Raw genomic sequence first — 26357 nt, 5'->3', positions numbered from 1 at the left:
ATATAGATAAATGGATAGTTTTCTCCTTTCTCCCGGTTTCAATCTCCAACGATGGTTAAGGTGAACTTTTTTTCCTGTCTATTCCTCTATAAATTTTTCTGTACTCCTTTTAAAACCTGTGTTGATACTGTGCTTTAATGATTTCTCTTGAAGTGTTAATAATACTCTTTCATCATGACATTTTTCACATAATAGCAGTTCTTACAACTCTTTGAAGACCAATGCATGCATAGACCAAACATTCATTTTAATACCTGTGTAATATTCCACAACATAAATATTGAGCACATCCACTCCTGATTGTTTCCATTTTTTTCCCTACAAACTATGCTAAAGTAAAATTATCATCAATAAATTATTATACATGAGTACTGTTATTTTTGTGGATCAGAATAATTGAATAAAACAACACCTGTGTTAAACATTTTTGTCCAAACCGTTAAGATGATTTCCCAAAGGGGCTGAGCCATTTCCCACTTGTTCACACGGTGTTCTCGAACACCCACTCACCAACACTGGATCCTTTGTTTCTGATAAAGTCTCTTTTGAAAATTGCACACCACCATTGCTCTTAATTTGCATTTCTCTGACCACCAGTAAAGTCAGGCATCTTTTCACATTATGAGCCTTTTGCATTTTCTTTTCCTAGATTTACCATCTCATGTTCTTTGGTATTGAATTGGATAGTTTGCTATTTTCTTTTGTTTTAATGTTTTATTTATTTCTGAGAGAGAGACAGCATGAGCAGGAGAGGGCCAGAGAGAGAGGGAGACACAGAATGTGAAGCAGGCTCCAGGCTGTGAGCTGTCAGCACAGAGCCCGACACGAGGCTCGAACCCATGAGCCATGAGATCATGACCTGAGTCGAAGTCGGACGCCCAACCGGCTGAGCTATTTTATAAAGTAAATGGCAGAAATACTTTTTTAAAAGTAGGTATATTAACTGTCTATAAGATCTTGTGTAAACATTTTTGACTTTTCACATGCAGAAAATTTTGAAACACAGAACATTTTCTTTTATGTAAGGAGAGACTCGGTATCTCTCCACAGAAGCTCTTCCCCTCCCTCCCTTTGCAGTTTATAGGAATTGCTAGGTTTTTTTCCCCTTCACTATTATAGTAAACTTTTTGTCATTTGTTTTCAAATTTAGGTATTATTTAAGTTATCTAGAATCTTTTCTGCAGTAATAGTCAATCACTTATTTACTCCAACTGTTGACTGTCTAGTTGTGCCCACACCATTTATTAAATAACCCACCCTTTTTTTCACTGAATGAAAATCTCAACTTTGTCATAGAAGTTTCATATATACTTGCAGATATTTCTAGGTTCTATGTCACTGGCTTATTTATGTCTTTCTATACAAATACCCTATTTCTTTGGCTATAACATATGATATATAATATAATATAATACAATATAATAAATATANTGCTAGGATGTTACCCTTACTCTCATTATTCAAAAATGTAAATTCTCACATGTTTGCTTTTCATGTGATAGTTTTAAAACAATTGTTGTGTTCAATTCCTCTCTCTCCCACCAAAATAATTCCATCTAGGTTTCTAATATGCCCAGCACCAGAATTATATGTAAATCGTAGGACTTGTATTTAACTGACAATAACCTCTTACATTCAGAATGTTTTGCCTCTTCATTTACTGAAGTCCCTACTTTTAAACAGCTACAGTAAGTCCTTGGCCTTTCTTGCTGAATAAGTGTAGCTGTGTTTTATAGTTTTTGTCAATATTAGGAAGGAATTGTTGTTTTTATTTCCATTTCCAGCTGGATTTAGCCAATATGAAGATAAGCAATTTTTTACTATATACTCTGTATCCAGCTAATTAGCAAAAAATTCTCATTAATTTTCATAACTTTTTTAAAAAAATATTTTTATTTATTTCTAGGAGAGAGAGACAGAGAGACAGCATGAGCAGGGAAGGGTCAGAGAGAGAGGGAGTCACAGACTGAAACAGGCTCCAGGCTCTGAGCTGGCAGTCAGAACAGAGCCCGACGCGGGGCTCGAACCCATGAACCACGAGATCATGACCCAAGCGAAAGCCAGATGCTTAACTGACTAAGCCACCCAGGCACCCCTAATTTTCATAACTTTTAATTGAGTCTCTTGGATTTAGTAGGTATGCCATCATGTCATCTGAAAATAAGGATACATTTGTCTTTTTTTTTTTTAACATCGATGCTATGAGTTTTGTTTTCTTATTCAGCCGTGGATAATACCAGTCCTAGGGAGCATTTTCATTTAGTGCCTGATTATTATCACAAGTTTTGACAGATGACTTTATGAAGTTTATAGTAGCTGACTTTTGCTTATCATATTTAATGTAGCTGAATTTTCTTTTTATTTTACATAGGATTTTATTAAAAATGGCTTCTATATTTTATTAAGTGGTTTACCACAGACAATATCACATATTTCTCCTTTAAGTTTTTAATAGCATGAATTAAATCAATGAATTTTAAGACTGAACCATCCCTTCAGTTTGAAGTACCCTGTTACTACCTTACTTTCGTACTATAGTCACCACTGCCTGGAAATATATCACATTCATTTTTTTTTTAATCTTTCTGTATTCTAGAATGTATGTACTCTACTCTTTTGTTTATACTGAATCCTTAGTGCCTAGAATACTATCTAGCACAGAGATGATATTCACTAAGTACATGTTAAATAAGTCAACAAACGTTCTAGATGTATTCATATTTTAATACATTGGTGGGTTTAATTTGTCAAAAATTTATTGTTAAGCTTTGTATCATTATACATGAGCAACTTGGTATATGGTTGTACTTTCTGGTAGCTTTAAGAACCTTTTAAAGTAAATATAGGCTAGTTTCTTCATGTGAATTACAATGTTGTTTTATATTATTCTGATTTGAATTTATTTGGATAGCTTACAAATGTCTATGTGTTAGCTCACAGGAGATCTTTTATGCTATTTCTTTGATTCTTCTTTGGGTTTATGATATATATATTGATGTCCTCACTCACATGAGTGGCTCTGATCTTTTCACTCGTGCTGTCCATTTTATTAACCAGTTTTCCCTGTCTTTGGTCTCAGAGCAGTATGTTTTGTTCATTTGCTTGTTTTTCAGTCCTTTTTAAAATTTTTTAAAAAATATTTATTTTTGAAGGAGAGAGAGAGAGAGAGACAGCGTGAGTGGGGGAGGGGCAGAGAAACTGGGAGACCCAGAACCTGAAGCTGGCTCCAGGCTCTGAGCTGTCAGCACAGAGCCCAACACGGGGCTTGATCCCACGAACCGTGAGACCATGACCTGAGCCGAAGTCAGATGCTTAACCGGCTGAGCCACTCAGGTGTCCCTGAGGTATTAATTACATTTAAAAATTCTTAAATTATATTCACAGATTACATCTAAATCTGATTGAAACACTGTATCATGTCCTAGTTATATTTCCTTAAGAACTTTCTTTAGATGAAAAAATAAAAATTCTTCCCACAGGCATAACTGACCTCTCTCACAGCTGCCAATTCCAGCATTTATGGAGAGAGGTCCTCTGCCCATCCTTCCCGGAAGAGCATGTAACTCTCTAGGAGACTTTCCCCTCACACACAAACCATTCATAGATGCCATCTCTGAGAATTTTTACAGGGTTTTTTTTTTTATTTTAAATGTATATTTTATTTTGAGAGAGAGAGACAGAGTGTGAGGAGGGGAGGGGCAGAGAGAGAGGGAGACACAGAATCTGAAGCAGGCTCCAGGCTCTGAGCTGTCAGCACAGAGCCCACTGCAAGGCTTGAAACCACAAACTGTGAGATCATGACCTGAGCCAAAGTTGGACACTCAACTGACTGAGCCACCCAGGGGCCCCTAAGAATGTTTTAAGTTTTGTAATGACAATCCTGGCTAAGAAGAAGAGCTGCCTTCTCTATCGTCGCTTCACAATCTCTTATTTCATTTGTTCATTTGTGTGTATTTACGTCTCCTTTCTACCAGATTCTGTAGTCCCAGGGATGAAAGTGTCCTTTATCTTTGTCCCTCCAGCATAACATATATTTCTCAAAATAATTGAGATGGCTAAAGATGTTATTTTTTATGGCATTCTCATGATTCAAAAGTTACTATGAAATATAGATAAGGTATAGAACTATGTGACTCTCATATTGCCCAGGCAATGGGAAACATACATCCATATATCCATCTATATATATTCCATAAATAGAATGAGTGGTTGAGGTTTTCTTTCTTCTATTTGTAATTGCTTATACAGGCATGGAAAAAATACCTAGTGTCATACTTAAAGGTGAGAAACTAGAAGCTTTCCCACTAGAATCAGGTACAGGACAAGGATATCCCTCACAGGCAGCACACACAGCTATAAACAGTCCAGTGAAGACCAATCCAGGCAGAGGCAAGCGCTTTATGTGCTTTAACAGCTCTCACATCCTCTATATTTTACTTCCTCATTAGAAAAGGAAGAAGATAAAGTATAACCTGTAAATTTACCTACAAACTGTTTACATCCAGGAAAATTAAGATGAGTAAAACGAGGAAATAACTACTCCTTTTCACCATCCTACTGAAAGAACTTGCTAATGCAGTCACACAAGAAAAGGAAATAAAGGCATACAGATTGGAAAAGAATAAATAAAACCATATTTGCTCAGAGATGACATGATAATCTCTGCAGGAAATCTGAAATAATCAGCAAGAAACCCCTCCCTTTTTTGAGTTGTATAACAGCTTTATTCATAATTGTTTACAGCAGCTTGATTCACACTGAATAATTATTCATAATTCCCAAACTCAGAAGCAACTAAGATATCCTCAGTAGGTGAATGGATCAATAAACCGTGGTACATCCAAATGTTGGAATATTATTCAGGGCTGAAAATGAATGAGCTATCAAGCCATGGAAAGACATGGAGTGGGCTTACCTGCATATTTCTGAATGGAAGAAACCAATCTGAGAAACCTACATACCATGTGATTCCAATTATATGGCCTTCTGGAAAAGGCAAAAAACTATGGAGACCTTAGAAAGATCAATGGTTGCCAGAAGATATGGGGAAGGATGAATTTTTGGAGGACAGAGGATTTTTAGGACAGCAAAAATCCCGATGAATCTATAATAATAGATACGCATCGCTGTACATCTGTCCAAACCTACACTGTGGATACGGAATGTAAAATACCAAGAGTGCTCCCTAATGTAAAGTACAGGCCAGGTGATTATGATGTGTGAATGCAGGTTCATCCTTTGTGAGACGTGTCCCACCCTGGTGGGGGCTGTTGATTATAGAGGAGCCCGTGCACGTGTGGGGGTGAGAGTATATGAGAAACCGCTGTACCTTCCCCTCAGTCCTGCAGTGAACCTAAAACTCTTCTAGAAAAAATATCTTAATAAAAAAAGAAAAGGAAAAATCCACTCTTTGTTAACATTTATTTCCTAGTTTCATTCATCTTAGTTTTCCTGGATGTAGACAGTTCAGAGGTAAATTTACAAATTATACTTTATCTTCTTCCTTTCTAATGAGGAAATAAAATAAATATAGAGAATGTGAGGAACTGTTAAATCACATAAAGCACTTGTCTCTGCCCAGATTGGTCTTGACTGGACTGTTTATAGTTGTGTGTGCCGCCTGCGATAAAGAACACAGGAATAAAAAGAAGCTTTAAATTCTACTTGCCAAAGAAACAAGGACTTTAGAGGGGAAAAAAAGTTTGGATTGCAAGTCTAAAGTCATTTACAATGTTTTAAAGCTAGGATTTTTTTATTGTTCAATATTTCTCTTTGCTTGTAGCCCAAACCAAGTTATATTATCATTTTGTGAATTATTGCTACTGAAAGGTATGTTTCTCTTGCACTTTCTATGCCCAGACCAGACGCGTGAAAGCTGAGTTGCTGTTTCTCAGCCTCTGGCTGCAAGAGAAAAGTGACATTATCATTCTGCCACCGCTTGATCCAGGGACTGGGGGTTGTTTTCCAAATAAGCAGCAGAATAGATTTGACGACAGGAACAACAACAGCAATAAAAGAGGAAGGAGCAGACTAGCCAAAGATAGAGGAAAGAACATTGGCTGCCCAGAAACAAAAAAGGGCTGAGATGCAGTTTCCTATCAACCTCTTTCCCCCCTCAGCATGTCTTCATACCAGGGAGAGCCCTTCCCCACTAGCCTTTCCTTTCTAAATAATTTTAATTCCAATGTATTTAACACACAGTGTCATATTAGTTTCAGGTGTACAACATAGTGATTTAACAATTCTATACATTGCTCAGTGCTCATCCGGATATTAATCCCCATCCCCAATTCCCCCATTCCCCCAGCCCCTCCCCTCTGTAACCACCAGTTTGTTCTCTAGGGTAAAGTCTCTGTTTCTTGGTTAATCTATTATTAATCCATTCCTTTATTTTGTTTCTTAAATTCCACATATGAGTGAAATCATATGATCTTTATCTTTCTCTGACTTATTTCATTTAGCATTACACTTTCTAACTCCATCCATGCTGTTGCAAATGGCAAGATGTCATATATATGTATATGTGATCTATATATATGATATAGAGATCACATCTTCTTTATCCATTCATCTATCGATGGATACTTGAGCTGCTTCCATATCTTGGCTCCTGCAAGTCATGCTGCAATAAATGTAGGGATGCATACAATTTTTTGAATTAGTTTTTTTTTTTTTTTTTTTTTTTTATTCTTTGGGTAGATACCCAGTAGCAGAATTACTGGATCTACTAGTAACTACATTGTTGAACTACATTGTTAATCTAGTAGTAACTACATTGTTAATTTTTTGTATCTTTGGGTAAATACCCAGTAGCAGAATTACTGGATCTAACAGTAACTACATTGTTAATTGAAAACCACACTGTTTTCCACAGTGGCTGCACCAGTTGGCATTCCCCACAACAGTGCATGAGTGTTCTTTTTTTCTCCACATCCTCACCAACACTTCTTGTTTCTTGTGTTGTTGATGTACCCATTCTGATAGGTGAGAGGTGATAGCTCATTGTAGTTTTGATTTGCATTTCCTGGGGTTGTTGGGGGCTCTCTGTGCTGCCTGCATCTGGATTTCTGTTTCCTTGCCCAGATTCAGGAAGTTTTCAGCTATTATTTCTTTAAATAAATTTTCTGCCCACTTTTCTCTCTTCTCCTTCTAGGATCCCTTTAGTGCTAATATTAGTATACTTCATGGTGTCACTGAGCTTCTTTAATTTATTTTTAATTTTTTTTCTTTCTTTTCTTCAGCTTCATGGCTTTCCACTACTCTGTCCTCTAGGTCACAGATGGGTTCCTCTGATTCTTCTAGTCTACCATTTATTCCCTCCAGTCTATTTTTAATTTCAGTTATTGAGCTCTTCATTTCTGATTGGTTCTTTTGTATGTTTTCTGTCTCTTTGTTGAGAATCTCATTAAGGTCCTCTGCTCTTTTCTCAATTCCAGTGATTATCTTTATGACCACTACTTTATATTCTCTATCAGGCATATTACTTATCTCCATTTTGTTTAAGCTCTCTTTCTGTGATTGTCTTGTCTTTTCATTTAGGATATATTCCTCTGTCTCCTCATTTTGTCTACCTCTCTGAGTCTGTTTCTGTGTGTTAGGAGGGTTAACAATGTTTCTTGCTCTTGAAAGTAGTGGTGGGGGCCCTGGGTGGCTCAGTTGGCTATCTCACTCTTGATTGTGGCTCAGGCCATTATCCCAGGGTCAAGGTTCAAACCCCACACTAAGCATGGAGCCTGCTTAACATTCTCTCTCTCTTGTCCTCTGTCCCTCCCCCACTCATTCTCTATCTCTCTCTCAGAAAGAAAGAAAGAAAGAAAGAAAGAAAGAAAGAAAGAAAGAAAGAAAGAAAAAAAGAAAGAAAAAAGAAAGACAGAAGGAAAAGGAAGGAAGGAAGGAAGGAAGGAGTGGCCTTATGAAGTAGAGGTCCTATGATGGCCTGCAGTGTAATGTCCCCTTCTTACTGGAACTGGCACATCAGGGGTGTTTCTTATGTGAGTTTTGTGTGCCCTGCTGTTGTGCCTGAGCCATATTCTCCTTCAGTCCAGCTGCCTACAATGGCTCTCTTTGCCTGTTGTGGGAAATGTTTGGTCCCTGTGTTGTTAGTTGGCCAGTCAGAGGCTGATTTGGGCTTAAGTTGCATCAGACCAGGCATTTGCCAGAGATGCACTAGCACTAAACTACAGAGAAAGTGATGTCAGTACCATAGAACAAGGGCTTGGCAGGCGCTAAGCACAGAACAGGAGAGGAGCGAGGGGGTGACATGGAAACGTCTCTCACCCAGTCCTGGGGAATCAGGAAAGCTCTAAGGGCTGATGACATGTAAACTGAGGCACAAAGCACCCTTGGAGGTTTCAAGGGTACAGTGAGTGGCAAAGATAGGAGAAAGACAGTCCATATAGGGGGAAATTGTGTTAAGGGATCAAAGGTAACAGGGAGAGCACAGCCTTCAGGGCAGGAGAAGAGTCTTTATAGCAAAACTGGGTCGGGCCGGAAGACGGAAAGACGGTGAGGCAGATGATGTGAAAAGGCTCCAACAGCTTTGCTCAGGGCAATGTGCTTGAGCTGGAAGGTATATAATGAGGGAAATGACAGCATTAAGCAATTCTTTTACATTATTTACCATTGGTGATGAGAATAATCAAAATTAGAATCATTTTTTTCACATCTAGAAATAAATGTAAAAGAACTGCCGATTTCTAGAGATTGCCTAGGAAATACTGGGAACCCAATGCAGCTAGGGGGTGTTGAGTCATTGTAAACGTTCAAAATGATGACCTTTTCCCTCAGCTTCTTGCAAATTATTTCCAGCTAACAAATATTTGTTTTCTGTGCCCTCTCCTGGAGGTCGGCTTACGTTCAGTGATGGGCGGGGGGTATAAGAAGAAACACTTTATTACAGCAAAATATTGGAGCATCTTATTTTGTTCATCTGAGAACAGAAGCTGGAAAGCTTTGCCTAAATAATGCAGCTAGCAAATGCCCTGATGCCTTTATGTTCTTTCAAGCTGACACATTATGAGAGCCTATGAAACCCTTAGCTTCCAAAGGAAATAAAGAATAGCTAGAATAATGAATATTGTCTTTTATAGTCTGGCTAGGCTACAAAATTTAAGAAGATATATTTAACTTCTATGGAGCTGATGATATCACATAAGTAACTACTGTTACATTGTGGTTGGAGGGAAGTTACACTGCCAGATATTAATGGAAAGGGGATGGAAACCCAAGGAAAGTAATGATCACACTGAAGCAACTAACTAGTCAAAGGAACGTTAGATCTGGAGAAAGGATGACTGAGGTTCTGTGTAAATCATTAACCAGATTCTCCTGAACCAGCCAGGAATTCCTGGGAATAGATCAGATGTAAAAAGATGTGTCCTCTGGCCATAAGGAGCCCCTCGACTCGAATTCAAGGATCCCACAGCCTATGGAATAAATGTAACTAAGGCAGCTGTCCCTTTCCAGAAAGGTTGGAGTCAAGGACCCTTAATGGATGCTAAGAACAAGACGATCTTGCCCAGGCTGAGAAACATTAACAACCACGGTCAAAATTTGCTGTCAAAATTCTCCAGTGATACCTTACCCAGGGTACAACCCGTGGAGTGAAAGCCTTCTCAAGATAATAAAGAAAAAAAGAAAATCCTGTTTTCCAGTCTGAAAGATAATGTAGGAATTCGTCTCGGTTTCTATGCCCTGCTAAGTTAAAGAAAAAAAATCAAAAACCTGTTTTGAAAGGGTGATCTTTGAAAGCTGGTGACAAAGAACTAGTCGTAGTGCATATTCTTTGTGTCACAGCTCAGTCCTTTTAGGTAGGGAGGCTGACAGAGTCACTAACAAGTGCATTTCCAGGCTTTCAAAGCACAAGCCGGAGTATGAGGGGCTGGGATCAATGTTAAAGTGCAGGAAGAATCACGGATTTCCCATACTCCCCTGCCCAGGGTCCCTGCTGTCCCCCGAGTCTGGCCTCCCCAGGCTCACCTCTGCCTGCGCTCACTTCCCTGACCTCTCCACCTGGCAAACCCTTACCTTGTAAAACCCAGTTCAGACATCTCCTCAAAAGCAAAACCTTCTTGTTCTCCCCTAAGCTGGTCATCATCCCTCTCTCGCCCCACAGCTCAGTGTTCAGCCATCTCTAAGGCATTTACCACGTGTGTGTGTGTGTGTGTGTGTGCGCGCGCGCACGCGCATGAGCGCACGCGCGTGCAAATGTTTGTTAAAGTGTCTTTCTTCTCTAAGCTTCTGAATTCTTTCAGGGATTTTGTTTACCTCTGGATCTCCAGCCCCTGGTCAGGACTGGGCCAGGAGAAAATATTACACTTTTCTTTCCTTTCCTTTCCTTTCCTTTCCTTTCCTTTCCTTTCCTTTCCCTTTCCTTTCCTTTCTTTCCTTTCCCTTCCCTTCCCTTCCCTTCCCTTCCCTTCCCTTCCTTTCCTTCTTTCTTTTTAGTGAGCAAACATCGGGGAAAAAGAATCCCTGGAAGCATGGCTATTACTTAAAGTAGATATAGTAACTTAAGTCACCAGGGAATCAGGCAGAGCTGGATCCAGGTCACAAATGCTATCGCTGGAACTCCGTCTCATGGTTCTGTTTTCTTCTGAACACTGGCTTGATTCTCTGAGTTCTCACTCTGCATTCACAGCAGGGGAGTTTGTGTGTTCTGACCGAGCCTGCCATCTGTGCATCCTGGACTAGCGAAGAGAAAGGGAGGCACAATGATCTGAGCGTGTCTGGGAATGAGGCTCGTCTTCTGTTGCTTCGTTTATTTCATCAATGGAAATTTGTTCTATTCACTGCCTTCACCCATTTCACCCATGCTCCACCCTATCCCATCCCTCGCCCACTTCTGGTAACCACCAGTCTGTTCTCTGTATCAATGAATTCCATTTTTTGTTGTTCTGAGGCTGCTTTATTTTCTGGTCTGAACAAAGCCATCTGTACAAACTCATGCATTTTATTAAGCCTCTGTAATGACTTTGAACCCCCTAGTTTACCCTTTAGGAATCATTTGACATGCCTTCTTTTACAACCCAGTTTTATTCTTAAGATAATAAATAGCACATGGTGACTGGGTATGATATAAGAGGATAAACTTCTGGTCAGGCACATGGAAGAAATTACGATCCAGGCACGGAAGAAGAGAAACATGGTTATATCTGTATATATATATTTGATTTTTGAAGTTAGACATCTTGAAGGCACGTAGCCTTAACGCCTGTGTAATTGTTTAGATCTGGCATCACAGGGAAAGATGAGCAGAGTCTATTTATAGGTGTATTTGAAGTGGGCTTAAACTGTTCGTTTGGACTGAACCAAAGCTACCATTGCAGTGATTCATGTAGAGGACTGTATCTAGTACTTCAAGGACCATCCTATTGGATTAGTATGAATTTAAAATAAATTTTAGGCGTAGAATCGTAATCGCTTATCTAACTGCCCCGAAGTGTGAAGTGTTTTCAATTTAGAAACTTTTTGATTTTAGAAAGATTATGCAGTTCATACACTTTAACCCTGAAGCAGCTCCAGGACTGCCTGCCTGCACCTTCTCATTTAAAAAGAAAAACAACGATGTTGCAGGAGAAAGTGGGAACAGTCACACTACACCGGACAGACACAGACGAGAGATCGTGTCGTGCCAGTTCATGTCCAGTTTTGCCATTAAATTTTACTTATGGCAACATTTAGAGGAAAAAAGAAAGCTTTGCATTTCCAGAGCCTTTTGGATTTTAGAATTTCATTTTTATTTTTGATACTTCTTATACATTGGCCTAGGGAATGGACCCCATTTATACTTTTAACTTTAGTAATCAGATCAAAATTTTTAAATACTTTTGAAATGTAACAACCACTGTAGTGATAGGAGAGTAGAAATACTACGGACCTGACCAGTGGTGGAATTAGAGAGCCATATGCTTGCTGGCCTAACATAGAAGACTTTCTCTCTGCTGCTGAGAATGGGCTAGCTTGGGGCGCCCGGGGGCTCAGTCGGTTGAGCATCTGACTTCGGCTCAGGTCATGATCTCACGGTTCGTGGGTTCGAGCCCCGCGTCGGGCTCTGTGCTGACAGCTCGGAGCCCGGAGGCTGCTTCGGATTCTGTGTCTCCTTCTCTCCCTGACCCTCCCCCGCTCATGCTCTGTCTCTCTCTCTCTCTCAAAAATAAATAAACATTAAAAAAGAGAGAGAATGGACTAGCTTGGCGTATGCATGTACTCCTGTTGTGTGTGAGTTTATGTGCCTATAATGTGTGCATTTGTTGTTAACCATGGAGGAAAAACAGTCTTCTTGAAGGCTTTGGCAGTGGTCACGGTCGTGGTGTGGACAGGCAGTAGCTGTCCTTCTCGGCACAGATCTGGCATGGTTTTCTGTTTTAGGGGGAGTACATTGATTTTATTTGTCCTGATAAACTTTGCAGTCATCTAGAGGCTTTGGTAGCACCTTGTTAAGAGAAAACAAATTTGCACATGATAACAGATGCAGTAGCTTTGAGATTCTATATGTTTAACTAGGTGTAACCTAATTTTACACTTGGCATTGTTAAATTAGCAAAGTGTCCAAGGAGTCTGTGATCAAACAAGTTGCCTAGTTGTTTTGTCTGCAGACTACTATAATTACATTCTGGACTTGTGTAACACAACGTGAGTCTGACACTTCAGCATGAAGGCTAAGGTGCTCCAAGTCACAAGGTGAACGGGCTTTGGCATGGTCAGTTACAGGTGGAGAATGTGAGAATTACGCGCTGTTGGTCAGATTTTAGCTTAGAGAAAACTAAAGCTATAACATTAATGTGAATAACAGATAACAAATGGATAGTAAGAAGTAAAAGTATCAGTTGTTTTTTACAAAAGAACCTGTATCTAACCAGATGAGGAACTGTTAGAGCCTCCAGTGAGGATATCTGTTCATTGCTAGCTATTGACAGAAGTTTTGGTTCTGTGAGAGACATTTAGATTGATTCTTTTTTTTTTTAATTTTTTAATGTTTTATTTATTTCTGAGAGAGAGAGAGAGAGAGAGACAGACAGATCATGAGCAGGGGAGGGTAAGAGAGAGAGGAAGACACAGAATCTAAAGCAGGCTCCAGGCTCTGAGCTGATGGTCAGCACAGAGCCCGACGCGGGGCTCGAACCCACGAACAGTGAGATCATGACCTGAGCTGAAGTCGGACGCTTAACCGACTGAGCCACTCAAGTGCCCCGAGACATTTAGACTGATCCTAAGTGACAGGTCGTCTATCGTAACTTGGGAAGTGTAAGGACCCCTTCGATAGACGGAGATGTAAGATGCTCATTACCAGTTTTCTCATAAATCCTAATAATGGCCTTATGTTCTCAGTCCCTCTTATTTGAAAATTTGTGTGGTTTATCTTTTCACAGATTTAAAGTTTAAACTCAGGGGCACCTGGGTGGCTCAGTCCGTTAAGCGTCTGACTTTGGCTCAGGTCATGATCTCGTGGTTTGTGGGCTCCAGCCCCATGTCGGGCTCTGTGCTGACAGCTCAGAGCCTGGAGCCAGCTTCCGATTCTGTGTCTCTCTCTGCCCCTTCCCCGTTCATGCTCTGTCTCTCCCGCTTGCTCTCTCAAAAAATAAATAAATGTTAAAAAAAATAACCTCAATACACACAGGGTATAAATATTTGTGTATATTTAATACACTTTACAGAGCCATAGCTGAATGTATCTTTGTTTCTTTTGTGGAGGCTGACTACAAAGTGCCACCACTAACAAAGCGTGAAAGGCAAAGAATTGGAACTTGACAGACTGGCTCTGCCTTTCAAAGGTGCACCAGTCACCTGCTGCGGGATTCTAGAAACAGAGAACCCCCTGCCCTGCCCTTCCCTGAGTGGTGTATCGAGCTGGCCAGGGCCAGGGCCAGCTCCCAGACTCCCTCTCCTTGCTTCAGGCTGACTCTGCACAGGAGAGGCCTGGAGGGAGCTGAGAGGTTGGAGAGAAGGCAGAGGCCTGGGTGTTTTCTTGCTTTCTCTCCCAGAAGCGTTTTCTGATAGTGGCTGCCTGTCCTTCACCCTCTCAGCTCCCAGCAGACACCCACCTCCTCCCACCCCAGTGACTGGAGCCCCGACGCTGCTGACCTCAGGGTGGCTTCCTGGCCCGCGTTGCTTCCACCGCCTTTGTGACTGGAGCTCAGCATTAAACTCCCTCAGCCGAGCTACCTGGCGTGAGTCCCGTTTCCCTAACCGGACTCTGACCCATGCAGACGGCCGGTCACTCGTTCAGTACAAACCACAGGCGTACCACTACCTTCCAGTGAAAATCACATGTGCCTTTTATTTTACCAAGAGAAAGGTTTGGGGCGCCTGGGCGGCTCAGTCGGCTAAGCTCTTGACTTCAGCTCAGGTCATGATCTCACGATTTGTGAGTTCGAGCCCCACACGGGGCTCTGTGCTGGCAGAGCGAGTCCTGCTTGGGATTCTCTCTCCCGCCCTCCTCTGTCCCACGCCTGCTTGCTCTCTCTCTCTCTGTCAAAGTAAATAAAATAAAATTTTAAAAAAGAGAGAAAGATGTGCTTCCTTTGGAGCATATTAATTAAGAAGATCTAGAGACTCACATCGAATTTAACCTTTTGTAAAGTTGGACAAAATATTTTTATCTGGAAAACGTATTATGGTTAAACAGTATCTATAAAACTCATTAACTTTAGGAAGTTCAATAAAAGCCGTTAGAAGATTCAAGAACGAAGAGGAAGACGGGTCTCACTGCTATTTTTTCAGGTTTGTGAAACTAGCTTGTGGTTGGGACGTGCGAGGCTGTCCAGATTAGTGGTTTGTTAGCTCATTTTATTGAAATTTGGAACACTTTAATTTATGTTTGGAGTTGACTAATTAGCATCTGACCTTGTAAGTTCTTACACAACTGGGTTCTTGCTATATATCTATTTTCGGATTTCACTGCCTTATTTGTTTCCATACTTCTTACTATGTCCCTCTTTGTGAGACACTGGTAATGAGTCAGGAGTCAAGTGGCAGAGTGGAGCTGAGAGGAGGGTGGCTTTGGGAAATGCCACCAGCAGCTGAACTGAGATGCTTATGGGTCTATCCTTGGTTTTTATGGGTCTGGTTTGGTTAGGGGTCAGGCCTCTATAGCCTGAAATGAAAGACAGGTGAGTTATGATGAAACACAAGACCTCAGTGAGAGCAGAAGGAAAGACTCACAGCCTAATCCACAGAAATGGTAGAAATGCACATACATTTCTGTGAACTTAAAAAATATAATTCTGGGGGTGCCTGGGTGGCTTAGTCAGTTGGGCATCTGACTTCAGCTCAGGTTATGATCTCACGGTTCATGGGCTAGAGCCCCACGTCGGGCTGTGTGCTGACAGCTTAGAGCCTGGAGCCTATCTTCAGATTCTGTGTCTCCCTCTCTCTCTGACCCTCCCCTGCTCACACTGTCTCTATCTCTCTCTCAAAAATAAATAATTTTCTTTTTAAAAATTAAAAAAAAGAATATAACTCTGCTGGAGTTTGGATTTTCTGTTCAGTACTAATAAGGTGGAAATCACTTACATAGCACTTAACATGGTTATAATATAAAGCCAAGCTCATTTTTGGTCTTATTCTGGGTTCATTTCTTTAATAGTTTACACTATCATTGAAAACAAAAAAACCTTACCAATTACTGTCATACATCTTAGCTTCATAGCTAATTAATTATGGCTTCCCAGAATCGAGTATATGGATCCAAAGGAAATGAGCCAGCCCATGGGAACCATAGTTCCTGATTAGGTAGAAGAATTCATTTAACTTATTGGGACTTGGTTGGGTTTTTTTGTTTGTTTTGGTTCAGTTTGTCTGTTTGTTTATTTTTGTAGCTGATTTATCTTGAGCTGGTATTTGTAAAAGACGAGGTGGGGCCGTTAGAGAATCTTTCTTCACTCACACTTCAGGGAGCCATACTGCCTTCACTAGGATGCACAAATGTGCTCCCTTGTGAAAGAGGATGTTTCCCTGATGCACCCACAGGGGGCTGTTTCCCTAGCGACATGGAAGTTATTTTGCTGGTCGGACCCAGCACCTACTGGAACTAGAGTAAGGCCACGCCAAGCAGCCTGGCCCTGGGGCATAACCGCTGTCACTCAGTCCCGCTTGTGTGTTTCCTGGGCCCCATGTTGGGATAGAGATGGTGTCATTCCCTTGACACCACTCCTTTCTGACCATGCTGTGCTAGATGACTTCTCTGGCTTTGGCTTCCATGATATTTTTACCCTGAGCAATCAAGACAAATAATACACAGAGAGGCAGAAATCAGTTACTCCAAAAGAATCCTGCAGCCACATTGAGATGACAACCCTATATAAGCAGCTGAGGTACCCAAGGAGAAAGATTTGAAAGGCTCTTCTGTTTCGCTTTGCTTTACTGTTGTGTGTTTTGCACGCAGACTGAAAATATCAAAAGACTACTAATGTCCTAGCTCACTGATCACATAGGACCGGAAACCGCGTCATGTTCATGACTAGTCTGTCAGAAAAGCTGTCACTGATACTGGGAGACAGTTCTCCAAGGTTTGCCTGCGTTTCTGCACATTGTGAGGGAGGTGCCTACTACCCTTTTGTTCTGGATGGTCTTTTCAAGGAGGTCATAGAGCAGATCTGCTTATTATCCAACATAATAAAGGCAGTATGGCCCTTCAGGACAAAGGAAGGTTTGCTTACAGCTCCTTGTTAACGATCTGGGTTCCTGGGGCTCAGGGTCCTCAGCTGTGGGGCAGAACCACCGCAGGGGTAGCATCTAGCTTAGTTCATCTGCTTCATCCCATAGTTGTGGGGAGCACGTCATGGAATGACCTGGTCATAATGTCTGTACTTCGTTCTGCCTGGGCTCTGAGTCACACAGTCCTTTGTCTCTGACCCAGGAGTCTTGTGTCTTCTGCCAGCATCCATGAGACTGTGATGTACTAACCTGTCAGCTGACAAGCAGGGTGACGTCTCAGATCCTCTGCCGTTCTTGCCAATTACTCGAATCCTACAGAAGAACCTCCTTTCTTCAAATGGGTGGAGAGAGTGCTGAAATTTACCGATGTGACACAAATATATTGAATACACAGAATTGATCATTTTGTATTTTAGTTTTATCATCCCATGTGAAATACTGGAATTTTCCAAATATCTATAGCTTTTTATATTGTTATATATAAAAATCTGTTCCCCTCAATAAAAAGGATTTTGGCTTTTATCTGGCTGAATTTTATCTGGTATTAGAACAGTTTGTGATTTGTTTGCTGAACATCTACCAGTAGTTTTTTTTGCAAGCTAAGAAAAAATATAAATACTATCTATCTATTTATCTGTATATGAAATACCTTCTCAATAGTCCAGCCAACTCAGCTGTTTTGGAGGAATTACTTTGTGTTATGAGTGAGGTTTTTTTTCATGTCTGCAAAAAGTACTTGCAGCTAACTCAATGCACTTCATAAGGGCCAGTCATGTCCTCCCCACTTTGGTTAGGCAGTCAGGAATTGCCTTAAATCTTTTTCTTAATATCCTTGAACTGACCTGTGCAGGATTTGTAAAATTTCAAACCATTGTGTGAAAAGAGTAGCATTCCATGTTAAAAAAAAAGAAGAGAACCAATCAGTATTTTGTCCAAGCTGCTCCAGGGAAAGTCCTGAGCTCCTGGTCATGACGCCACAGACCTACCTAAACAGGTGTTCATCAGAAGCACTGGACACGCCATCTATTCTAGCAAGACTCTTGTCACACCCTTCTCTGTGGGGCTGGAGACTGCAGGGAGGAGGACACGCCCCAGATAGTATAGGTTCTGGTTAACTAGCAATTACACCATCTGGGGCTGGGAAGACACTTGCAATTAAGAGGAGTCTGGGCTCGAGTTTGGGACACTTCTCTGTCCAGTGGCACACCTGAGAGTTTTGGAGAGTAGCATGTGGTGTCAGAGACGTAGCATCACTTTCAGATGTGATAAGCGAGCTACGTTTCAGCTGTCGTCTTCTGAGAGAAGAAACAGAGTTGACTCCCTTTACCCCCAATGTCAGTATAGCTCGATGGTTCTCAAATGTGTGGCTCCTGGAGCAGGAGTGAAAGCATCCACTGCCAGCATGTTAGAAGGTGCACATCCTTGGCCCTGCTTCAGAATGACCGAATTAGAGAAACCTGGTGTGGGGTCCAGTGACGTCTAACCCAGCAGGTGTTTCCCGTGCACACTAGTGTTTCAAAGCCACAGGTGTTGCTCACCATATCCCAGGTCCGAGGGAAGAAGGAGGCTAGTTGGGTTACAGGCAGGGAAAGAATCAATTAGGGCAAGTGCTGTCAAATGTGTAAAGGGGTGATGATACAATTTTGTTAATAAGCCTATCAATTTTTTTTTATTTAGGAAAAACTAATACCTATTCTATGCAGGACACTGTTAGACACAAATATGAATAAGGTATTCCACAGTACCTCAGGGGTGAACCATCTGTGACCTATGGACAAAATTCAATTGTCCAAACATTTTTATAAGTAAAGTTGTATTAGAACACAGCCATGTATATCCATCTGCAATGCTGTCCATGGGAACTCTTAGGCTACAGTGCAGATTAAGATGTACAACAAAGATCCCCGAAGTCCCATGAAGCCAAAAACATTTAATTATGTGGAGCTTTAACAAAAGGCAAAGTCTAGTGTTTAAAGGGAAATACTTCCCATATTCCAAGTAGTTTTACTCAGTGGAGTTGGGGGGGAAGTGAGGTGAGGAAGCGTCCTTCTGCTGTCCAGGGATGCACCTGTACTGAATTTTTGCCGTAGCAGAAAACTTCCCTTCACGATGGGATTATCATGGAAGGTGCAAGAGGCAGAGCAGTTACTGTGCTAAGCACCTCAGTGTATAAAGGGTAAAGGGGTGTGTGAACAAACAGAGACATAACAAAAGGAAGAAATGAAGAAAAATAAAAAGAAGATTCGGGCTGAGAAGGGAGAACAGGAGCAATCGAAAGAATGTGACCTATGTGAAGAGCTAAATTAAGGGAGTGTGAGCAGGACAAGGCTGGAGAAGCCAGTTAAGGAGAGAGGTACAGGTGTAGAACATTCCCTGCTCCTTAGCGTGGAGCGTGGGGTTGGAGTCTCCCAGGGAATTCTGGGACCCTGTACGGTGGCAGAGAAAGGTTCAGGGGGCGTCTGGGGAGAGTCCGCTCTGCTGATCTGTAAGTCTGCATGTATGCACATGCTTATTTATAGTACAGGCCCCTAGGTTCCTTACTCTGTACCACCTCCCTGTCGCCGACTGACCACTGCCTTGTGGTGCTGTAGAAAACCCACTGGGTTTCCCCTTAGAAAACCTGGTTACTTCCTGCCTTCACCTCTGATTGTTGGACTTTGGGGCAAATCATTTCATGGCTCAGCATCTCTTTCCTCATTGGTGAGACACCTCCTGCTTCCCCACCGTGTCCTTCTATCAGACCCACTGAGCACGGAAGGGCATCGCTAAACCAGGGTCACAGAGCATCTCCCCAGCTCCGCAGCTGATGGGAAAGGAAGGTGAATACAGACACTTGGACCCTCCTAGAAAGGGGGCTGTTGAGTAGTTTGGCACCAGGGTATTTAGTTTCCCTCCGAAGGTTTGAGGTGGACTTATTTCTAACTCCTACCTCATGATAGATTTCCTCTCTTGTCCGAAGAGTTTGTTGAATGTGAAAATGTTTGCGAGAGAGGGGAGGACGGCCAGCTGAGTTCCACGTCTGAGATTTCTCACGTCGTTCTCCTCCTTCCAGGAATTTTTCTTTAAATGTGGAGCACACCCAACCTCTGACAAGGAAACATCAGTAGCTTTGAACCTGATCACCGCAAACAGCCGCGACATCAGCTGCATCACGTGTACCGACATCAGGTAAGGAGCTGAGAACGCCGTCACCCTCCACACGCTGCTTTCTCGTGGTGACTTCTCACGGAACCTCCTTGGTGGTGTCTCTTTATTGAGGAGTGTCTGCTTTGCTTCGACGCCGTTTGCGCAATGTGGGTATATTTCAACATCAGACTGTTTAAAGTGCCAAATCCTTCATGTGGTCAGTGGGCGAATAGGATCCTAAGAGAGAAAAGAGACGACTTACATCTAGAAGTAGTGTAATCTTAAGAAATAAACACATGTGTTGGATATCGGTGAATTCTAAACTGAATTAAAACACGACACTAGTGTTAGGAAGGCCATAACGATTTATGAGTGCCATTTATTCTCGGAATACACGATCCATAACATTTTGTTTTAAGCAATCTCTACAGCCAACGTGGGATTCGAGCTCACAGCCCCAAGGTCAGGAGTCACATGCTCTTCTGACTGAGCCAGCCAGGTGCCCCAACATTTTATCTTAAAAAGGTCTCTTTCATCCACTTCAGTTCTTCCACATAACTTGCCTATGTTTCTATTGGGGCTTCATATATATCCATACACCCCAAATCAAAGCATGTAGCTCGTTTGGGACCTGGTTATTTCTAATCTCCGGGAAAACAGTGGAAGAGCATGTGGACATACTTTGTTGGGAAAACAGGGATAACGACTAGATTTGAATTCTAGCTTGGGAGGCAAGGACCAAGTAGAAAAATCTGAGCCTATTTAATTTACAGAGTCGATGGCTGATAGTAGAATGCCTTACTTTGCACTATTCAATTGAACAGAGTAAAAGAAATTAGCTTGATTACATATTCTCTGCGGTTGGCTAGAAGCTCAAATTGCAAGAGAGGGGTCTTAGCCCTGATATCAAGGAACTTTTAGTGAAATGCCAAAATGAATTAATGAAAAAAGTCAAAGAACCCTGCTTACTGCAGACTTTTAAGCAAAGACAGATATATACCCTTGGCATTTCAATGTTGCCTCTCTTTGGCCTCAGGACTCTGTTAGGTGGCCTTTTAGAATTACCTTAAACTCTGGAATTTTGTGGTTAGTGGTTACTAATCCTTCTAACATAATACTTCTATCTTGTAATAAATTGAATTTAAAAATGTTGACTAATAGAAGCCTCAAATCCTTAACAGTATCAGTTGGATAAACTTGTTTCCAAAGAAGGGAGAAAAATGAGACTTTTGTTTTTTTATTTTGCTGCTGCATTTTTAGTTTCTGCTGTGAGAGGGGATACCACAATATTGCCTAAAATGCAGGTTTTCAGCATCCCTCCATAAGCTGAATGATTGCAAATGGCTAATGTTTTTGACACACAAGAACAGCGGATTCCTCTGGTATTTCAGAAAAGGAGCTGGGAGTTCTAAAAATGAGGGCTCAACTGTTCTGAAAGCAGCGAGCAATTCACATCGCGTCTCCGTTTTTCAAAGGAGAAATGGGTTTTTCTCTAAATCAGAATGCAGCCACCAGCCTGTACTTAAAGACCCTCCCTTAGAGTCGGTAAAGATGGCATTAACGTGTGTAGTGTTGATCATAGTACCTTACTGTGAGCACTGCTCTCTCTGCTTCCTGCCGCGAAGCTGTTAAATTTGTATTAGCGACTCCCAGCACCCACCCAGGGAAACAATCCGCTTGCCGGATGCACGGGCACAGAGCTGCTGGAAAAATAATGTTGCGTGTGGCAATTATTTTCTGGTTATTATTTTTGGGTGCTCTTATAAACAGAAGCTACTATTTTCAGTTAGATTGAAGTGTGTGTGTATTACCAACCACTTGACTAAATAAGGTCCCTTCTTGTATAAGGCAGGAGGGGGATGCCCTGTATGTAAAATAAAGGAAGAGGCCCCCTCCTCTCATACTGAAGGCTGCCTGCATAGGGATGTCATAAAGGCCTGCATGAGGACACACCAGGATTTTATGTTGTACTTTGCTGATTATGTTCTTTATTTCCTGCTAATGCTTTTTTTAAATTAGAAGTGATTCACTCACACACACACACACACAAACTAAAAAAAATATTAGAAATTGTTTACCCTCATGATTAGTAAGATTTGGGTTTAATTCTTCCCAGTATCTTAAGTATGCCTAAATATTTGCGTGTACATATGGTGTGTGTGTGTGTGTTTGTGTGTGTGCGCGGACACGCTATACGCAATCGTTGTATATATAGTTTTGTATCTGGCTTTTCATTTACATTGCATCATGATAAATTTTACTTGCTATGAAATATCCCATGAAAACAAGTTTTGTCTGGTTTAGGTTTTTTTTTTTTTTTAATAGGTACCTAACATTTCATCATTTCCTTATTGCTGGTGAACTGAATTATTTCTAATTCAAAATATGAGATTAAGGGGCACCTGGGTGGCTCAGTTGGTTAAGTGTCCAACTTCACCTCAGGTCATGATCTCACAGTTCGTGGAGTGGGGCCCCTCATAAGGTTGTGTTCTGACAGCTCAGAACCTGGAGCCTGCTTCAGATTCTATGTCTCCCTCTCTCTCTGCCTCTCCCCTCTCACTCCCCGTCCCTCTCTGTCTCTAAAAGCTAAAAAAATCTATAAAAATGAGATTAAGTAACACTTAAACTTATATCCTTTTCCAAAAATCATTGAGTGCATGTTTTGAACCTAAGAATAGTGTCATAGAAGTGGTAACAGAAGGTCAATATTCATGGACATGTTTAAGGTTCTTGATACATATTGAAAGTTTATTTCCCTTTTAGGCTATGATTGTCTATATTTGAGAGGGCTCCCTGCCTCATCTCCTCCAGTATTATGTTCATATGTTTAGTTTTTGCCCAGTTGCTAAAGAATATTAATTTTGTCATTAATTTTTTTAAAATTTTAAACTTTTTTCTAAAACTTTTTTTGAGAGAGAGCACATGCATGCATGTGAGTGGGGGGGGGCAGAGGGCGAGAGAGAGAGAGAGAGTGTGCAAGCATGGAGCCTGGTGCAGGGCTCGATCCCATAACCCTGGGCCATATTCAAGAGTCAGATGCTCAACTGATTGATTCACCCAGAAGCCACAATATTTTTTTAAAAATGTTATTAGCAAGCTTGAGCATTTCTCTCTTGTTTGCATTTTTTTTACATTTTCTATTGTGAGAGAAAAATGCAAAACTTTCTCAGTATGAAAGTTTTGAAAGAATCTAAAAAAAAAATCTGTCCTCTGAAATAACTTTATTACTCAATTATACATAATATCAATGTGTCCTTTATTAATATAAAATTTCTTGACCTGTGAACTTACATTTAAATATATTTCTTTGGTTTTGGTTTTGAAATATTGCATCTTCCTGGAAATAAGTTATTTAATTACAGGACTGAAAATAAAAACTTGGGGGTATCGATTTATAGTTTATGTTTTATATTTTCATGTGCCTCAATCATACATCATTAGTCAAATTAGGCATAAGTAACTACATAATAGATTACAGCCAGAAGATTGATTTCAAATTCCACTTATTTGTTGCAGGGATGTGGGGAATGATGGACTTTTACGTATTGACCTGGTATCCCGCAACTTTGCTATAACTGCTTATTATTTCTGGAATTATCTTCTAGGATCTTTCAGGTTTTCTGCATAGATGATTCTGTCATCTGTGAACACACACAGTTTCATACCTTCCTTCCCTATCCATTTACTTTTGAGGTAGTTACCCCCCACTCCTAGTTTTCAGTTTTTATCATGAATGGGCATTGGCCTTTGTCAAATACTTTTTCTGTATCTACCCGTATTATGCGATTTATCTCTTTTAGTCTGTTGCTTAACCTGTTTCGTTTGTGATGGATTACATTAATTTATCTTTGAGTGTTGAATCATTGCATACCTGTGTTCAATCCCACTTGATGACAGTATATAATTTGTTTACGCTTTTTTGTATTTGATTCATGAATATTTTGCTGGGGATAATTGCATCTGTGCTCAGGAGAGATGTAGGTCTGTAGTTTTCTTATATTGTCTTTGTCTGGTTTCAGCTTTAAAGTAATTCTGGCTCATGGAATGCGTTAGGAAGTATTCATTCTGTTTCTGTCCTTTGAAAGAGTTTGAAGAGAATTGGTAGCAAGGTAAAGATTGTGCTTATTGTTGTGTTTTACAAACATACTTTTGTGTAAAAAGAGATCAACATCTCTTTCATCGGCCTTCTTAACAATAATTCTCAACTAGTGTATAATAACTTATATTCAAGGGCCTCCAGGGCCACTAAGGTAACTTTTTGACCTTACAAAAATAACATAATCTCTTAGGCCTTCGGGTTGCTTACAAAATCCAAGAATTGGAGTAGGTAATCTATAAGGCTCTGACTGGTTTTAAAAGCTTGCAAAAGGTAGGAGCAGTCTTGTTCACAGCTTATACATTGATCATACCATTTGAGAAAACACTTGTGTGTGGTCCTGCCTGCTGACAGATGCAGAAATAAAAGATGAGGTTTTCACTGACACTTCCTTCCAGAGCCCACATATGTGGTTATAATATGTACACACATATATGTATATACATATATATATATATTTACCCACAAATATATATATATACCCACACTAGGTAGAGGTGTTACTCATTTCCAGATATTAGGCTGAGAATTTCATTTGGTACATGGTTTGTGTCCTTTCAATGAGGGAGCATGGGGTGAGCTGAGGGCAAAGTACAGGCTAACAGTACCCACCCCCCCCCAAGGTGGAATATGTGTGATATATCTTGGAAACTCCTGGCTACCCAAGGGCAAAGGAAAGGGGTTTAATTTCTTGCCACAGTGATGTGAAAAGTTAAACTTCCTTTACTGCCTACAGCCCATAGACAAGTCCTTTTTTAAAAAAATTTTAATGTTTTATTTATTTCTTAGAGACAGAGTGAGCAGGGTAGGGTAAAAGAGAGAGGGTGACACAGAATCTGAAGCAGGCTCCAAGCTCTGAGCTAGGTGTTAGCACAGAGCCCTACACGGGGCTCGAACCCACAAACTGAGATCATGACCTGAGCTGAAGTCGGGTGCTTAACCAACTGAGCCACCTAGGCACCCCTAGACAAGTCCTTGAAACAGGCAGAGTGACCTCCCTCTAGGAGATCAGCTGCCTCGATGATGACACTTTCCTGGGGGAAAAAGAGAATATTGGCTGAACATTATCCCAACCTTGAGGATCCTGTAAGTCTACTTTAACATATAAAAATTCCTTTGGAAACTTCCTTTATGTCAACTCCTCCAAGGTATATGGTGGCAATCATACTCCAAGCGTATGGCCCCCGATATACATCTGAAGGGTCTCATGACTGAGTCCTTACCAAACAGCAACAAATGGTGTTTTCCCAGCAGCAAGCCCTTCAAGGTCCTGGAAACTTTGCTTCCAAAATGTCTTAGAGACTTAGTCTATCCCTGACTCCCTCCCAGCATGAGGGGATATAATGAGTCACCCGTCAGGACCCCAGTGCAGCTCTTCCTGCCCACAAGCCCTGTCCCTGTGCTTTAATAAAGCAAAGCACCTTTACGCACCAAAGACATCGTCAAGAATTCTTTCTTGGCCATCAGCTCCGAAACCCCCACAATCCCTCCCAAAACCCTATCACTTTGAGTTTACATTGCATATAAAATATTTTCCTCTCCCTTAAAAAAAGTGAACTGTTTGAGAGCCAAACACCCTCAGGTTTTATGTGAACCAGCAGGTTCTCATCTGCCATCCAGCCTCGCGGTCCTTTCTACTTACTTACAATAGTGAGTTGATCTGTATCCACTCAGGGTTATCAGTTGATAGTCTCATATTTGTGAAGAAAAAGTAGTGGAGTGAACAAAACACACAAACTTGAGCCAAGAACAGAAAGTACAGCCCTTGAAGGTAGAGTGGCTATATTGCTATGTATTTCCAATAGAAATGACATCAGAGAGGTTCAGAACATTCCCGGGTACCTCCGTTCAGCTCTGGAGGGATGATATTCTGTCGTATGAAGATGATAGGGCAAAGCCAGAGGGAGACTTGTAGTCTTCCCCTGACCAGCATGTGTATCTGGGAACTCACCCTGACGTTGGGTGCCCGCCCTGGGTAGATGAGTGCCTCTGCCTCTTGAAACTTACTTTGCACTATTCTTCTTTCTAAAATTTAAAATGTAAAGTTTGAAAATTAAAAAATAGAAAAAATATTAGCATGATATCATTGAGAGAATGAGAGAAATTTCTCAAGAGAAATCCTCCCCACTTTTCTGCTTTGCTACTTCTAAGGTTGCCTAGTGAATTCTTGCACTTTTTTTCCCCACCCTTTTCTGCCATTCTTCAGTTTACAAAGCTGAATACAAACTAAAAAATAGCTAGGTTTACAGAGCCAAGATTTAACTTTCCAGAAACAAGTTTTAAAATTCAGCTTCTAATAGGATATTAAATGTAAAAACTGGTCCTACCCTGTAATTATCTTTAACTTTAACTTTACATAAGTAAAGACTTATGTTTTTGGTGTCATTGTTGTTTGATATAAATGTTTTTTTTTAAATAATTTTCTTGCTTTCAGATTTGTCTTAAAATTCATTCAGCCTGTTGAAGTAATGCTGAACTA

At 40.8% G+C, this 26357-nt stretch overlaps 1 protein-coding gene across 2 annotated transcripts in view; it reads left to right on the top strand.

The window, feature by feature from the left end:
• Positions 1 to 26357, top strand: part of PRKN (parkin RBR E3 ubiquitin protein ligase) — a 1321737-nt gene that overhangs the window by 714224 nt on the left and 581156 nt on the right. For both annotated transcript variants that reach the window (XM_077755151.1, XM_077755149.1), the window contains exon 6: positions 19709 to 19824. In XM_077755151.1, coding sequence (XP_077611277.1) covers positions 19709 to 19824 — 116 coding nt within the window. The remainder of the gene's footprint in view (positions 1 to 19708; positions 19825 to 26357) is intronic.

This window comes from Crocuta crocuta, unplaced genomic scaffold (assembly GCF_008692635.1).
Source record: "Crocuta crocuta isolate KB4526 unplaced genomic scaffold, BGI_CrCroc_1.0 scaffold11, whole genome shotgun sequence".
Classification (NCBI taxonomy): Eukaryota; Metazoa; Chordata; class Mammalia; order Carnivora; family Hyaenidae; genus Crocuta; species Crocuta crocuta.
The sequence above is the reverse complement of the archived record's forward strand: the minus strand, read 5'-3'. Positions and strand labels throughout refer to the sequence as shown.